This window comes from Microcebus murinus, chromosome 4 (assembly GCF_040939455.1).
Source record: "Microcebus murinus isolate Inina chromosome 4, M.murinus_Inina_mat1.0, whole genome shotgun sequence".
NCBI classification, from domain to species: domain Eukaryota; kingdom Metazoa; phylum Chordata; class Mammalia; order Primates; family Cheirogaleidae; genus Microcebus; species Microcebus murinus.
In genome coordinates, this window is record NC_134107.1 from 60723182 (window position 1) to 60739627 (window position 16446).

At 51.4% G+C, this 16446-nt stretch overlaps 1 protein-coding gene across 4 annotated transcripts in view; it reads right to left on the bottom strand.

Moving 5' to 3' along the window:
- Positions 1-4152: 4152 nt before the first annotated feature.
- Positions 4153-16446, bottom strand: part of ARRB1 (arrestin beta 1) — a 73980-nt gene continuing 61686 nt past the window's right edge. For 3 of the 4 annotated variants that reach the window (XM_012745058.3, XM_012745055.3, XM_012745057.3), the window contains exons 11-16: positions 15789-15926; positions 15318-15401; positions 14133-14156; positions 12031-12101; positions 11146-11197; positions 4153-9787 (exon numbers count right to left, since the gene is read on the bottom strand). In XM_012745058.3, coding sequence (XP_012600512.1) covers positions 9676-9787; positions 11146-11197; positions 12031-12101; positions 14133-14156; positions 15318-15401; positions 15789-15926 — 481 coding nt within the window. In that variant the 3' untranslated portion in view covers positions 4153-9675. The remainder of the gene's footprint in view (positions 9788-11145; positions 11198-12030; positions 12102-14132; positions 14157-15317; positions 15402-15788; positions 15927-16446) is intronic. The other variant, XM_012745056.3, reaches the window with a different exon arrangement.

Here is a 16446-nt window from a genome sequence, read left to right on the forward strand (position 1 = left end):
GCACTGTTTTTTATTCTTTTGTTTCAAATTTGCTGCCTTCTTTTGGAATACTTGAATATTTTTAGGATGTTATTCTAATTTTTTTTTACTATTTTAATGTATCTTTATTCTTGGCTCTAATTTAGTTATTGCTCTAGAAATCACACTGTACATATATAACTTTCCCCATTCTACTTAGGGTTAACATTGTACCATTTGAAATATAATATAGAAGATTTACAAACAAATAGGCTGCTTTATCTTCCCCTACTGACCTTTCCATTATAGTTGTCACATGTATTTCATCTATTGTTTATTATAGTTGCTATACATATTTCATCTATTTATCAATATTGATAAACCTATCAGAAAATGTTATAAGTTTTCCTTGCAACAGTAGTAAATATTTTAAAGAACCTCAAAGGATAAATGGAGCTTTTTATATTTATCTAAATAATTATCATTTCTGTTGCTTTTAATTTCTGAAGATCTCAATTTATCTCTGGCTATTTTTCCTTTCAATTTAACTAACTTTGTTTAGCTTTTGGGTGGGGGGGCGGTAAGTCCACTGCTAACAGATTCTCTTGGTTTTCTTTCATCCGAGGATCTCTTTATTTTGCACCCTTCTTGAAGGATATACATTTCTGAGTTGACAACTCTTTTATTTTAGCACTTTAAAGATACTGGTCCACTCTCTTCTGGCCTCCATTTTTTCTATGAGAAATCTACATTCAGGTATTCATTCTTTGTATGGAAGAACATGTAAGAATTTGTCTAGCTACTTTCAAGATTTTTAAATTTATCTTTGGTTTTCAGCAGTTTAGTTATGTGTCTATGTATTGTTTTCTTTGACTTTAACCTGTTTGAGATTTGCTCAGCTTGAATCTGTAAATTTATACCTTCCACCAAATTTGGGATGTTAATGGCCATTATTTTCTCAAACATTTTTTCTGCGCCAGTCTCTTTCTCTTCTTCTCTGGGAGTCCAATGACATGCATGGTCTTAGACCCTGTGAGGTATTGTTCCACAGGTCCCTGAGACTCCGTGTTTTTCAGACAGAATAATTTCTATTGATATATGTTCAAGTTCACTGACTCTTTCCTCTGTCACTTCCATTCTGCTATAAGCCCATCCAGTACTGTTTTTATTTTAGATATTGTATTTTTCAGTTCTAAAATTTCCATTTATTTCAAAAGCAGAATGTGACTAAAATGAAAAAAAATTAAAATTAAAAAAATATAATTTCCATTTGACTCTTTTAAAATAGTTTCTATATCTCTGCTAAGAACAATTATCTTTTTCTTTTCTTTTTTTTTTTTTTTTTTTTTGAGGCAGATTCTCACTCTGTTGCCCGGGTTAGAGTGCCGTGGCATTAGCCTAGCTCAAGCAACCTCAAACTTCTGGCCTCAAGCGATCCTTCTGCCTCAGCCTTCTGAGTAGCTAGGACTACAGGCACGTACCACCATGCCCGGCTAATTTTTTCCAAGATATTTTTAGTTGTCCAGCTAATTTCTTTCTATTTTTAGTGGAGACAGGGTCTCACTCTTGCTCAGAGCTGGTCTCAAACTCCTGACCTCGAGCGATCCTCCCGCCTCGGCCTCCCAGAGTGCTAGCATTACCGGCGTGAGCCACCGTGCCCAGCAGAGAACAACTATCTTTCCACCCGTTTCAAGTTATAATAGCTGCTTCAAATGCTTTTAAAATTTCAACATCTAAGTCATCTCAGAGTTGGCATCTGTTGATTGTATTTTCCGCTGAGAACTGGTGGCATTGTTCTGGTTACAGTAGTCTCCACTTATCCAGTTTCTCTTTCCCCAGTTGCAGTTACTTGCAGTCAACCAAAGTTTGAAAATATTAAATGGAAAATTCCTGAAATAAACAATTCATAAGTTATAAATTGTGTGCCGTTCTGAATAGCATGATAAAATCTCAGTCTGTCCTACTCTGTCCTGCCCGGGATATGAATCACCCCTTTGTCCAGAGCATCCATGCTGTGTATGGTACCTGCCCATTAGTCACTTAGTAGTCATCTTGGTTATCAGATCGACTGTTGCAGTGTCGCAGTGCTTGTGTTCAAATAACCCTTATTTTACTTAATAATTGTCCCAAAGTGCAAGAGTAGTGATGCTGGCATATTATTCTCATTTTTTAAATTTTATTATTAGTTGTTGTTAATCTCTTTCTGTACCTAATTTATAAGGTAAACTTTATCATAGGTATATATGCATAGAACAAAGCATAGACTATATAGGGCTTGGCGTATCTGCAGCTTCAGGCACCCACTGTGGATCTTGGCACGTGTCCCGTGGAGAAGGGCTGACTGCCGTATTTGTACATTGAGTGATTTCAGCTTGTGCCCTGGACGTTATGAATGTTATATTGTATAGACTCTGGGCCCTGTTATAATACTCTATAAAATGTTGATTTTGTTGTTGTTATTGCTTCAGTAGTTATTCAACCAATTTAGGTTCAGACCCTAAGTTCTGTCTCACCTTCTGGGGGGGGGGGTTCTAATCTTAGTGCAAAGCCACAACAGAAAAGAGGAAAAAAGGGAAATCACTCCATGGAGATTACTTCTCCGAATTTTGAATTCCCTGTACCATCTGCCTGCTGTTGTTTAACTTTCAGTCATCAGTTAGCTGTGCTTTGTACTTTTGTCCAGAGTTTTTCGGTATAATCAGGAAGAAAGATGGGCTACAGTGGATTTACGCTACTCCTTCTTGGCCAGAATTTGAACCTCCTGCTCAGTGTCTTTTGATTTGCTGGAGTTTTAAAGAGCTAAGAGAAATGAAGCCTCAAAGCACAATGAAGACAGTGAGAGCTGTAGAGAAGTTGAAAGAGAAGAGGAAACAGCAAACCTCTCTCCCTTGTTTAGAATCCCATTACGATGTCAGGGCTCCTCCTAAATCATGATAACCAAGCCAATGTAACTATTCCTATTTTTTGGACGAGAACACTAAGGAAGAGCTGGCCATTTGATTATTTGTCCTGAGATCTCATCCCCTTGCTCTGTATTGCAGGGCCCTGACCATTGCAAACTACATTTCCCCAAATTCCTGGAAAATTAGCTTTTAATTAGACTCTGCCAGTAGGAGGCACTGGCATAAAATTGGAAGAGAAGGTAGGCTGTTTCTTCCCCTCTCTTTGCTTTGGGCAGCTTTGCCAGCAACAGCTGCCTCTTCTGTGGTTCTGGCTTCCTTTGCAGAGACCCTCTTTCTCAGTGTCCCTGCTGGGCTGCTCTGGTTCCTCAGCGGGTCTAACAGCACCTCCTCTTCTTGTCCCTCCACCCTGGGAGAGGCATGGTTTCCCGTTGTACCTGATCTTTGGGCTGCCTCACAACTCATCTGCCCTTCCATCTCTTCCAACATCTTAATAACCTTTGCTCCACTTTAATTCCTGCTACGGCATGCACTGTTTACATGAACTTGGACTGATGCAGTCCTTACGGGAGGGCAGCAGAACAAAAGCTCTAGCTCAAGTCTCCTGACCCAAATGTCAATGTCTTCCCACTGCCCCACGCTGCCTGGGAAGGAACATCGAAAGAAACAGACTACTTTCTGGCCAATCGGGAGGGCAATGCTCTGATCTAAGTTGCACACTATTTTACAGAAATGCAAAAAAAAAAAAAAATGTTTTTCACATATAATTTTCTAGGAAAGTCATCTTATATTCATTGGCATCTTCCTTTGGTGTTAATACAGTACATCACCTATTAGAACATTGAGTCTCCCTCACCTATATCCCTACTCCTCCCCCCTGTTCTGTTAGACCAGGAGGCAGGTGTATCTTAGGATGACCCAGCAGAACACTGAGCAAGAACCAGGGCTGAGGTGAGAGCTCCACCTGATGTGATCAGTGGTGCCAAAGATGAAAGGTGGGGGCTTCGTACTGGGAGCACACCACAGGTCACGGAATCCAGCAGAGTCCGAGAAGGATCAGAGCTTCGGCGATTTCCCAAGACCATAAGGCTGGACCCTGGTGGGAGAGGGACGGAGGAAACGTTCTTGGCAGCCTCCAGAAAGGGGTACAAAGACCAGGTTGGAGTTGGGGACACAGACAAGGGAAGAGAACATGGAACCCAGCCATGGCCCTGTCTTCCAGTCCAGGCGGCATTTCTTAGTGTGTGTCCTGCCATGAGCTTATGAGACAGAAATGAAAGCAGAGCCAGCACCCTCTGGCACAAACAACCTTTAATAATCTCCTATTTATGTTTTTTTGTTCATTTGTCCTGTTAGAGTTGAGTAAACTATAATAACTTATCTGACATAATAAGGAATGCCACAGGTACAACAGATAAACCTGGCAGGTGGTCCAGGAATGAGAATGTCACAAAATAATCACTTAACAAAAGGGCCACAGACCTGGAGACCCATCCCAGTCACCCCTCACTTCTCGTGCCCAGGAAGAGGCCGGCCCCACAGCGTGTGGCTAGAACCTCACACTGGACAGGGATGCCCAGGAAGGTGAAGATGGCACATCCTACACTTGTTCCCGAGTCCTCTGCTGGTTTGCAGTGCAGGCCAGGACCTCATCCGCCTCTCGTATGCCACTACCTCACATGCCCACCTCTTCCCTTGCAATAGTGCCTGTGAGGTGGGAAGAGCCTGGCACAGCCCTACTCTACACGTGGGGAAACTGAGGCCAATGGGCTCCCAAGGGCACACTTGGACTGGAAGTACAATACCAGTAGCATTCAATCCCCTGTGTCATGTGGCTGGCTATGCCCTGAGCTTCATATTTTCACCTAGAATGTCCTAGGTGGGGGCACTTTTGTGCCAAGAGCCGGTCTGGGTCTCACCCAAAGTGCTCACCTGCTAGTGATCCCCAGCAAAGGCCCCGGGCAGAGGACAGAGTTCAGGTGGTGGGGGCCATAAGAGCCTCCTGTTGTCCACATGCTTGGCTGTCCACAAATGTGAGGATAAAATCCCACTATATTAAAGTCCCATTATATTACTTGTTGCTTAGGAGGTCTCTAGGGGAATCCTGCCCTCAACAAAGGGGCTTTTGCCACATATCCTCCCTGAATCTGTCTTTTATGTGAACCTGGGTCCCCATCCATCCGCTGTGTGTAAAGACTCATCTTCTTCCCCCATCACTCTGTCCCTTGGGCATGGGCCAGGGAAGTGGGGCACCGTGTAGGGGAGCAGACACACACCCTGGGTGGGGGGTGGGCCTGTTTCCTGGCTCCATGGTTCCCTGTGCTGCGTGGGCCAATATTAGGATCTAGACCCATCCTCACTGAGCACCAGGCCCCTGCCCAGATCAAACCCAGGCCAGAGCTTCAGGGTGGGTTGGCTAGAAAAACCATCAAATGTGTATGTGTGTATGCGCGTGTATGTGTACATGTAAGCAGAATCTTGGGCCTGGGTCTGTGACCCAAGTTCCAATACAAAAACCCTTTGCATTAGAATGCTGGAGCCATTCCAGCGTGAAAAGCAGGAATAGAACCTGTGCTTGCTGGTCTAAGATCAAACCTCAGAATGGTGGTTTGAAGTTTTTCTTCTAAAGAAAGTTTGAAAGTGAAACCTTAATAGGCAAGACAGATAAAAGCAGAGTTGTTCTGGTGGAAGTGGGACGGGGGGAGGGCTGGAGACCTATGCTGTGCCTCCACCCCCATCTTCCCACCTTAGCAGCCCCTGACTGAGCTCTGTGGAATACCAGGGGTTCCGCAGCCTCTGGTTTGAAAACCGCTGTGTCAGAGTGTCTACAGATCGTGGGTCCCAGGGACCTGTGCTTTGACTTCCCTTTTGGAGTGACAAGTTGGGAGAGAGTGATGGGGGAGCATATTCCCCCTTCATCAGGGCCACTCTTTGAAGCCACTCTTTGCCCTTGTGGGGAAGTGGCAGAGGTGAGCTCCTGCCCCACAGTGAGGCCATATGGATGAGGGTTGGAGGAGTCTGTTTTGGTCCTTATTGAGTTTAAAAAGAAAAATATCAGAACACGCATAGGCCTATGTCCATGAGACCCTATAAAAGTTTAAGACTAGGGCCTAGTCTCTCCCTCCTGGATAGGTGGAGAGTGCCCGGCTCCGGCCACTGGCAGGAGAGAAGCTGCCTCTCTGGGCTGCTGAAACCACTGGGAAAAGGAGGAGCTGGAGCTCAGCTCTCAGGCCAAGAGGCCTGGGTTTTCCCTGGGCCCAAAGCCATCCCAACAGCAGGTAGCTATGGTGGCTCCAGCTGGTCCTGGAAGTGGCCTTATGCTTTGAGGGGAAGGAGCAGGCAGTTTCCCTCTCCCCTTACCCGTGGATTTCTGTGATGGAATGGTTCAGCTCCTAGGCCTGGGGGCTTGTGGTTCTCTTCAACTTGGGGTCAGAACCAAGGCTGCAGGGCTCTGTGGGGTCTGAGCGAAGGGAGATGTGGATGACACTAGGTCTGGGCAGGTACAAGGTACTCTCCTCCCCCAGTCACTGACACTATCCATGCCTGCTCTCTGTGTCCTGGTCCCTGGGACCATGATTCTTGGGCATGGTGTTCCTAAATAGTGTCTAAATCTCCCTCTCAGCTGGGTCACCAAAGCCAAATTGGCTGCATCTCATTCTGGCTGACATCTACCTAAGTGACATGAAGACTGGTGGGAGGAGGGCTCAGCGTGACCTTGGGCCATGCCCCTGCACTTGCAGGGCCACACCTGTGCAGCCATTTGCAACGCACAGAACACAGGCCATGGACTTTCATCTCATCAGGGCCTTACAGCAATTCCTTGAGTCAGGAAGGGGAGGGATTACTGTCCAATTTTACAGTTAGAGAAACTGAGCCCAAGAGGTTGAGTAACTTGCTCAAGGTCACCCAGCAGCTGGTTGGTGACAGCTAGGACTGAGAGATGGGAACTTTCAGAACAGTGTTCCTTTCACTCTACCATGTGGGAACCAGCTTGTCAGGATCTCTCCCAGCTGAACTAACACCCGGGTGAGCCCACGCTAGCCTGGCTGGGCTGTGAGGCTGAGGTGGCCCGTGGGGTCTAGCCAAACAACTCAGTCCTCATGTTCATGGGAGCTGAACTCCTCTCTCGCTGGAGTGCTGAGAAGCCCAGCTGGCCCTCTGCGTGGCAGGTCTTCACCCAGGGCATGCTCTTCCCTCTGCCCATGCCACCCACGGGCCACACTGAAAGTCCCAGTGCAGGGCTGCTTGGCCAGCACAGGCCCCAAATGCTTGGCACAGAAACAGCCAACACTGTGGGCTGCTGCCTGGGACCTAGGGAGGCTCCCCCACCCCAAGTTTCACTCCAAAGTCTCACCTGGACAGGCTGACTCCAGATTAGAGAGGAGCCCCGCAGGGAAGCACTCATCATGCTTTGTAGGGCTGGGGTGGCGGTGGGGGGATGGTGTCTGGAGCCTACTAGAAGCCTGGAAAGATGATCTAGGCCTTCCTCTCCAGGAAGAGGCAGAAGGAAACACCAGGGCCTGTGTGTCCCTCAGGGCTGCAGCACATGGCTGTGTGGGAGGGCGTCTGGCCACGGGACAAGTTGTGCCCAGATCCAACCTGTGTGCCCCTCGCAAAGCTGCCCACTCCAGTGTGGGTCTGAGCCCACCTGAAAAGGGCCATTTCCTATTCACATCAAGGCACTGTATGGACCGGCAGCAGGCATGGGGCCCTGACGGCAGTGGCCCCTAGGACTTCCCCCATAACTTTCCCCTGAGGACAGGGGCTGGGGCCGACCCATCCCTGTGTCTCCAGTGCTTAGCACAGAGCAGAGAAGTGGTCAGCAAAGGATGGTTAGGCTGACTTCAACTAAACTTGACAAAAAAAAAAAAAATACCTGGATAGGGCTCTGACACTTTCCCACAGTTGGAGAAATTGATTAATAACACTAGCTAAACTCAAAAGGGTGTGATATTGAGGTGGAGGAAGCTTAAGAAACCAGCCTGACAGATCTTCTGTGTGCGTGTGCTAGGGATGGGGGAAGAGGTCTGTAGAGGAGTGCTCACCCCAAATGCTAAAGGGTCTTGTGTCAGCCCCAAAGGTTTTGGAAGAAAACACTGGAGGGCACGTGCTTGCCATGCGCTGTTCTAGCATTTCACCAACTCTACAGCTGCCCAGATGAGGTGCAAACTGCCCAGCAAGCTCTGGTAGGACGCGGATGCCCAGGCGTGCCTGCAGCTAGGACCCCAGGACTGGTCAGGGGAGTGTGTCTGCCCCCAGCTGACTTGGCTCTGGCCTGTGGAGGGGGTCTGCTGAGTTGAATGGTCATGAGAGTCAGAAGGTACAGTGCCAGGCTTGTGAAGTGGGAAACGGTTGCACAGCACACCCCCAGTGGTGCTGTACTGAAAAGGGTTGAGATCCAACTTGCACAATAAAATTTTGTTGTCTCCCTTTTCAGGCAAGTATGGAACAGAGATGGAAGGGAACAGAAATTAAGGAGAGATCCCCTTTCCCTGCTAGTCAATATATTTGCTTGGGTAAACCTCAGGGTGTTCACACTCCCCGGGGGCTGTGAGGCATTGAGGCCCCATCCCAAACCCCCACCCAAGCCTCAGCAAACACAAGTTCTTTCTAACACTCAGGCCCTAGGGCAGAGCAGCGCATGCCAGCTCCGGCCACAGCCTGACGTCAAGGCACCAGCCTGACACCGGGCTAGGTGCTCTGTGGGCCCTGCCCCCTCTGAGGTCCAGGGAGTCCCCTCTGCAGGCAGCAGCTCTGGCTCCACCACCAGACCAAAAGCTCTCATGTTCACAAATTCTGAGGCCAGGGCTGGGAGGGCCCTTTGTGGTCATGTGGTCAAACCCTTGGTTTACCAGGTGAGGACCTGAGGCCCAGAGTGGGAAAGAAACTTGACCAAGACCCGGCCCCTCTGGACCTCCAGCCTTGTTTCCTGCAGGATCATGTTAAGTCCACAAAGGAAGGGACGTAGGGCAGACTCTCCCCTTCCTGCTCCCTGCTCCCACCTCTGAGAGCCCCCTGCTCACTCTGCCCAGGGCTGGTACCTGCTGCAGACCCCTCCCTCTCTTTCTTTCTCTGTGCTTGTAGAGCGAGGTCCACACACATAAAATACAAAGAAGCTAAGGTGTCACTTCCTGACAACACTGAAATACACTCGGGCTAGTTCACACAGCTTGTCTTAGTCTAGGTAACTGCTGGTAAGAAAGTCAGTCCAGTTGCTTTTCTCTATTCTTGGGGTCTAGGAACCTTCAGCAGTGTCACTGTCAGACACAGAGGGACATGGGGCAGGAATGAGGGTGGAAGGAGAGAGGTCTTTGGTGGGTCCGAACTGCAAAAAGGCATTGAGAATCTATCCACGAGTCTGCCCTTCCAAGCCAGAAGGAGGTGGCCTTCAATGCAGTCATCTTTTAGCTGCCAGACTGTGTTAACCACGTGGGACTAGGACATCTTCTCATGTATCTTGAGCCCTCATCCCCACCCTCCAAGCCCCATGCCCTGTCCTCCCTGCCTGCTCCCCATCTCAGGTCAAATTCCAAGGCCAGTGCCCTGTGGCCTTTCTGGGAGTCAGTATGAAAAGGAAGGGCATGGAGAGGTAACTGCAGAGATGAGGGTGAAGGTGGCACTTTGTGGTCCTGTTGGCATGGTGATGTGGGGCCAACCATGAGGCCAGAGGTCCATCACCGTGACCTGGAAGACCACTGGGGCCCCTGGTAGAAACTGGAAGAACAAAGGGAGGAGAAACCAGGCGGGAAGAAGACGAATAAGCATCCTAGTGCATGAGAGGGGCCCGGAGCTGCCCGGAGGGAGGGCTGGCCCCTGTCTATCTGTCGTTGAGCTGTGGGGAGCCGGTACCGTCCTCCTCTTCCTCCTTGTCGTCCTTCATGCCTTTCAGTCTCTGGCGGGCAAAGTCCTCAAATACAATGTCGTCATCACTGGTGGGAGAGACAAGGAAAACATGGTGTGTTTGCAGGGGCGGGGGGAGGAGGCATCTCCAGTGTTCTGGCCATAGGTGACCCAGTCTGCTCTGGGCCTGGGGGAGAACCGCCCTCTCTGAGGTCTCTGGCTCCTGGGGTGAACCTTGGGCAGAAAGGCCAGCCAGGCTGCTACATGTGGATGCCCACTGAGGCAGTGAGGACAGTCACATCTGGACGTGGCCAGTTGTGAAAATGCCAAAGGGGGACATGAACTTAACTCTCATGCTTAAACACTAGGAAAGTGACCTGGATTCCTGAGGAGCTGCGGAGAGCAATGGGCTCTGTAGCCACAGGAAGGAATTACTCCCGCTGCGAGAGTCCAGGCCACCCGAGGGAATCCTCCGGGAACAGGCCCAACAAACCCTACCCACCCGCCCAAAAACTACCCTTAGGAAGCTTTCCTGTTGCTGGACAGGAAGGAGTAGACTTGGCTCAATGGAAGAAAAGGCTATAAAGAGCCTTTCTCCCCAGTGTCAGCTCACACTCTACCCTGAGGGACCCTGGATGGGACAGGGGCCGGGTAGGAGGATGGCAAATCTAGGAGGATGGGACAGGGGGGCAGAGGACAGGTGCGTGGGAAAAGGGGACGCCTGAGTGGGATTTCAGGGCTAAGACTGGTTCTAAGAACAGTGAATTCCCTTCCACCAAAACACACATCCACTTAGGACCAGGTAGGGCCCACCCAGGTCCCCTGCCCCACAGGGTTCAGCCAGTGCATGGGGCGTCCTCATTGGGTGATGGAAAACCCCACACCCTGGATTTCTCCTGGGAGACAAGGGAAGGGTGGCCTTGGAGCTGGAGCGAGAAAGCCGCTCGGCCCTGGAGGTGGTTCGTGCTGTCGGCCCAGGTCCTCCCCCTCTGGCCACTCTCCGGTGGGTGCCGCGATGGCCTTTGACCGCTGGGAAATCCACACGGTTGGTCCTCAGGAGTCAGAAGTGACAAGATCCCCAGACGCCTGCCCACCCCACAGCCTGATTCCACGGGTTGGGCGTGGGTGAGGCAGGAGAGCCGAGCCCAGGGCCATGAACCAGCCCTGTGTGAGCTGAGCAGGCGCTGTGGATGGACGGACGGACGGACGTGCAAGGACGAGGGAGGAAGACAGACCCCACCAAGGCAGGAGGAAGAGGAACAGGCACGAGGGTCCTTCAAGTCACATGCAGGCAAGCAGGTTGCTGAAGAGGCGAGCAGAGGCGGCTCTCAGCAGACCGGGTTAGACCAGCGGCTCCTCAGGGGTTAATAAGCATATATGCAAATGACCCCTCCGCCCCGCCCCCGCGGCCGCCCCCCCAGACGTCTGCAGGCAGGGTTTGGCTTACTTTGTGTCAAGTTCTATGAGATTGGTATCTACTGGCGCCTCGTTCTCTGGAACTAAACACAGGGCGGGCGGGCAGGGGTTAGTGAGCTGAGGGCGTGGGGGCGGGTGGGCACAGGCTCCCACCCTGGGACAACCAGGCTAAGATGAGGAGGGCAAAGGAAAAGGGGAGTGGAGAAGAGGAGCTCATCCCTGGTCTTGAAACCCACAAGTCACCTTAAAGGCAGGGAGGAGGTGCAGGGAGGGTACTGATGCCCACTGCAGCCCCAAAAGAGCAGAGAAACCTCTGGCCCCTGGTCCTTGCGACAGGTCTCAACATGACTTAGATTAATTCCTTGCATGTATCCCTTTCTTTAACTCTAAGACAACTCAGAGTTAATTTTTTCACATTTTTAACATCTGAACTTGAGGGGTTTGGCCATCAATGGCATTTCATAGTTTAATGGTGGTATATACCATGCTGGTACCTTCCATAATGTTGTCTCTTGCAACGGAAACAGTCTTAGATTCAATGAAATATGACCAATCTGGTATCACTTGTAAAAAACAAAAATATGGAAATGGTGTGTCCAGGGGTCATCTCATCTATGCAGCCCCTTCCCCTATTTCCAGACGGGACCCAGCCCATGCCAGGGCAAGGCAGGGGCTCAGAGCATGGCCACTGAGCTCCTTCCTCCAGGTCTGCCTCCCCCCGACAGAGGAGAGGAGCCAGGCCCCACTGTCTCCTGGAAAGGTCAAAAGCAAACAGGAGTTTGGGCCCCACGAGAGATCTGGGGAGCTAACAAAAGGGTGACACTGGCTGAAGGCTAACCCAGAGGGAGGTGGGGTGACAGGGTGACACGGCAGTGGTGGAGAACCCCCACCCCAGTGACCCACAGATCTTGCTTACCTTCCCGATGTGGGGGCTCCTCTTTGGGCTTGGGGTGCATTAAGGTGAAGGGCAGTTCCACAGCCACGTCGCTGAAACAGAGACCCAGAGCTGGTGAGCCTCGAGCCCAGTCTCAGGCTGTGAGCCGCGATGCCCTGTCACCGTGAGGACAGGGAGGGCTCGGTGGTCAGAGGAGGAGGTCTGAGATACAGCCTCCAGCTCTGCCTCTGTCTGGGAGATGAACTAGGAGGCCTCTTCTTCTGGCTCCCAAAAGAAATGGAAGCTCCCCCTTTCCCGAGAAGGATCCCTGGATTCCCGAGTGCTGGGCGGAGGCACAGGGGTGGGAAAGGACTGCCCAGGGGAGTGTGCACTGTGGCCACTGCGCAGCCCCAGGCGTGCCCTGGACCCTGCCCTCCTCAAATGGCCACAGCCACCCCAGCCTCCCCGACACGGCCCTTCCCAACCAGCGGGTTGGACCCCTTCCCGCCCTCACTCCATCTCATCTCCCAACACTGCCAAGAGGCTTCTAGAAAGGTGCTCAGGCTGGAGGAAGCACTGCTGAGGTCAGTCTAATCAAGTTTAAGTGGGAGGAGCCCCAAGGCCCAAGACTGTCCACGCTGTGCAGCCTTGTGGAGCCAGAGGGAGCAGCAGCGGTGGGGAAGAACTGGCCCCAGCCGGTGATCCTGATGGGGCTTCTCTGCCTCTGGCCCCAAAGGACCAAGAGCAGACAGCTCCGTGGTGCTGACTGTGCCAAGCACTATTTTAAGCCCCTACCCTGGAGTAACTCATTTCATCCTCCCAACCACCCTATTGTTATCCCCAGTGTACAGTTGGGAAAGTGTGGCACAAGGAGATTAAAATATCTTGCCCAAAGCCACATAGCTATCAATGGTAAGTGGTAGAGGATTCTTGCTCCATAATGCACACCCTTAATCACCGTGTGATAACTTCAGAATTGAGACTAACAAAAGCTGCCCTGAACACTCTTCTCAGCTTGGGGTGTTATCACCCCCAACTGTGAGCACCTCCAGGCACAAGCCATATCCCACTGATCTCATTGCCCAGGCCCAGCTGGGGAGGAGTACAGGACTGGAACGGACTGGTGAGGTGCACAAGCTGTGCAACCAGAGAGATCTGTCACCTGCCCCACCACTCCCTGGCAGAGCACTCTATCTCTGAGCGTCTCTGAGTTCATCTGGAAAGTGGGGTAACAATGCCTACCTTCTAGAACCACTGGAACTTCTGGGAGATGATGCAGGTACAAGGTTTGGTTAAACCTTGAGGTTTGTGCCTGTCAGAATATCACTTCCCCCCAGTGGGAACATGAGGGTTTTATAAGGCTGTCAAAATTATTTGGCTTTTTTAATCCTTCTTTTTTTCTTTTGCTTGCAAAGGGGAGAGCTTCTGCAGGTTCACTTGGAAGACTGAGCTATCAGAATGGAAGCCGGTAGAAGACTGAGTCTGCCAGCCTTCACTAAGGTTATACGGGATGGGAATGGAAGACTCCGGACCTTAACTAAACCATGGGTGGCAAGGGCAGGGGGCTGATTCCTCTCTGGGACTTCAGCTCCCAGCACAAGCCTGGGTTCTGGAAATCTTTGCTGAATTATATTGAACTGAATTGAATTGACTCAATTTCTTAAGATAAGTAACATTACCAGCTTGCTACAGGAGAAGGCCAAACTGCTGTGGTAGTAGCACGTGCATTTTTGGGATGTGAGTCCATCCAGCTGGCTACCAGGGAGCCTTGTCTACAAAAGTGGGTACCCTAAGCCAGCACTGGCCAGCACTTAATTCTCACTAGCATAGAAGTATGAAGGCCATGGAGCCTGCATTTCTCCAAAACATCCTGTACTTCAGGTGATGGGTAATTAAGACAGGTCTCTTGGGGGCCCCTCCCCAGATCAGTGCAGTTGGGCTTTGCTCTCTGTAAAGATCCCTGTCACTTGAGTGGGATGAAGAGCAAGGTGAGGTGTCTCCCCAGCACACACCTGAGCCTGGCAATCTGAAGTGAGCACTAAGATTCCTTCCAACCCAGTGCCCTGTGATTCTGGTCGGCCAGGCCAATGGTCTCTGGGCCCTCCAGGAAGGTGAGTCAACCAGGTCGAAGGGAGGGACTTTACCTGGATGCAAGATCTCCCAGCAGGCTGGGTGGGTCAGAGGAGGCAGGAGAAGTGATCAGGAGAGAGTTCAGAGAGGAAGAAAACAGAAAGCACACATTCATTCACCACTTCTGCTGCCCCTGGGATAGAAAAGACCCATGGGGCACATTCCCACCCACCCCTGCACAGCTCTGCCTGCTATTCAGGGATACACTGAAATGCCATTAGCCCTGTCCAGGGCTACCGAGATTCAGGCCAGCTCAGCAACCCCCCTGAGCCCCAGGATCCTTATCTGGAAAGGGAGTGTAAAAATTAACCGGGTGCTGCCCCAGGGGAGCCTGGGGGGCGGGGTGAGAGCCAGGCTCTCTAATAGCAAAAGGAAGCACTCCAGGTTCCCAGGAACAGGGAAGACTGTGGGTCCTGCAAGGTCACAGGACACTGGATCTGCAATTTGCAATTTTGAGATGTCCTATAGTGTGGTCAGTATTACTTATACATTGCCACCTGCAAAGAGGCATTATTCAAATAATTAAGGTAGCTCAATGTCAACATTATTGAGTTTCTTAATCTTTATATAGAAATTTATAAACTAAATTAGAAAAAAATCCCTCTGATAAAGTAGAAATTCCAGGTTTATAGCAGGTAGGCCCAATATATGGGGAAATGTGGGGTTTTCCTGAGCCTCCACCAACCTATGTTCTAGGGCAGGGGACATGTCTGGTCCACTACGGTGGCCCCAGCAGCCAGCCCATGACCTGAGGTTAGGGGAGGAGATTCAGGAAATGTCTGGGGAGTGTTTGGACCTCTGTTTCACCATCTGTGAAATGGGAGAGTCAGACCCCCTAACATATCCCTATTCCAGCTGTGGGAGCCCCTCTAGCTGTTTCCGCCAAGATCAGCCGGGGTAGGGGTGGGTGCTGTGCCCCAAGGTGTGATGAGGGGTGTGGCATCCCAGGGACCACACAGCATAGTCTCTGAGGACACTGTCCCCCAACTCTCTGTGCAAGGCTCAGACCCAATAGGGAAGAGAAGGAGGAGGAGGAGGAGAAAGAGGAGCAGGAAGGAGGAAGAGTGGGGGCAGGAAGCTCCTCCCCCAGAGGTGGGTGCATCTAGGAGGGCAGGCAAACAGGCAGAGTGGGGTCAGCTGCCAGGGCCTTGGAATCACTCCCCTCTGCACTCGGGGTCTAGGGTTGGCTAGACACTCACCCGCCCCGAGACACCACCAGCTTCACCTTCACCTTGTAGGACACGATGATGCCCAGGATCTCGCGGTTGGCTCCTTCCCTCAGCCTGCAGACACAGAGGAGCTGGTTCAGGGCTCGCTGGAGGGGAGGGACAGGCAGGGGGCAGGGGCAACAGCCACCCATCCCTCTGCTGTGTGTGCCCCACCCTGGGCCTGGTGGGAGGGAAGAAGGTGAGCCGTGCCCTCGTGCCCCTGGCCCCCAGATCCGGCTGTGAGACCCTCTGGGCCCCTCCACCTGCCAGGGCCAGCGTCCCCGCAGGGTCGTGTGTGGAGTAGGGGCAGGCTCCCCGACAGGTCACACGCCTGAGGCCCTGGACAAGCCTGAGGGAGAGGGTAGCCTGAGCCTTGTCCTCGTAGTGGTGGGACCAAGGAGGGTGTGCATCCACAGGGGTGCTGGGCAACAGGAGCCTGGGAGCAGGAGGGAGGGTCCTCACAGGGTGCTGGAGGCCAGGTTCGTGTCTTCGTGCTTGAGTTTCCCGTCCAGGGCAAGGCCCCGCTTCTCCCGGTTGTTGGCCAGGAAGGGGGTCAGCGTGTAGACCTTGCAGAACGTGGAGCTGGGTGCCACCGTGTCGCTGGGAGGAAGGGAGGCAGGTGTGGAGATGGCCCTCCCCAGAGCCGACCCCAGCCCTCGCCCCACGCTGTAGGACATCTAGCCAGGCCCTGCTCCAAGCCTCCCTCTCCCCACCTGTCCCCTGATCACAGGGACCACTTGGGCTGGCCCAGCTCTGGCAGGAAGACCACTGCCACCCAAAGGAGGCGAGTCTACACTCTATACATGAGCAGGACTGACCCTGGGATGTTCTGTAGGAAAAAAACTACCCTAGTCTAACTGGGCAGCACTAAGCAGCACATTTATTTTAGAAATTACAGCTACACACAAGCCATGCACGAAACTACTGGACTTCCATATACCCCCCACCTAGGTTCTGCAGTTAAACCTGTACTTGCTCTATCACAATTGATCCATCATGTATAGGGTAGTTCAACTGTTCAGTTTGGGGTTTTGCTCTGTGCCCACCCATCTTTTCAATCATGTAGCAGCCAGCGGGCAAGCCTTGGAGTCACACAGCCTGGGTTTGAGACCAGCTTTGG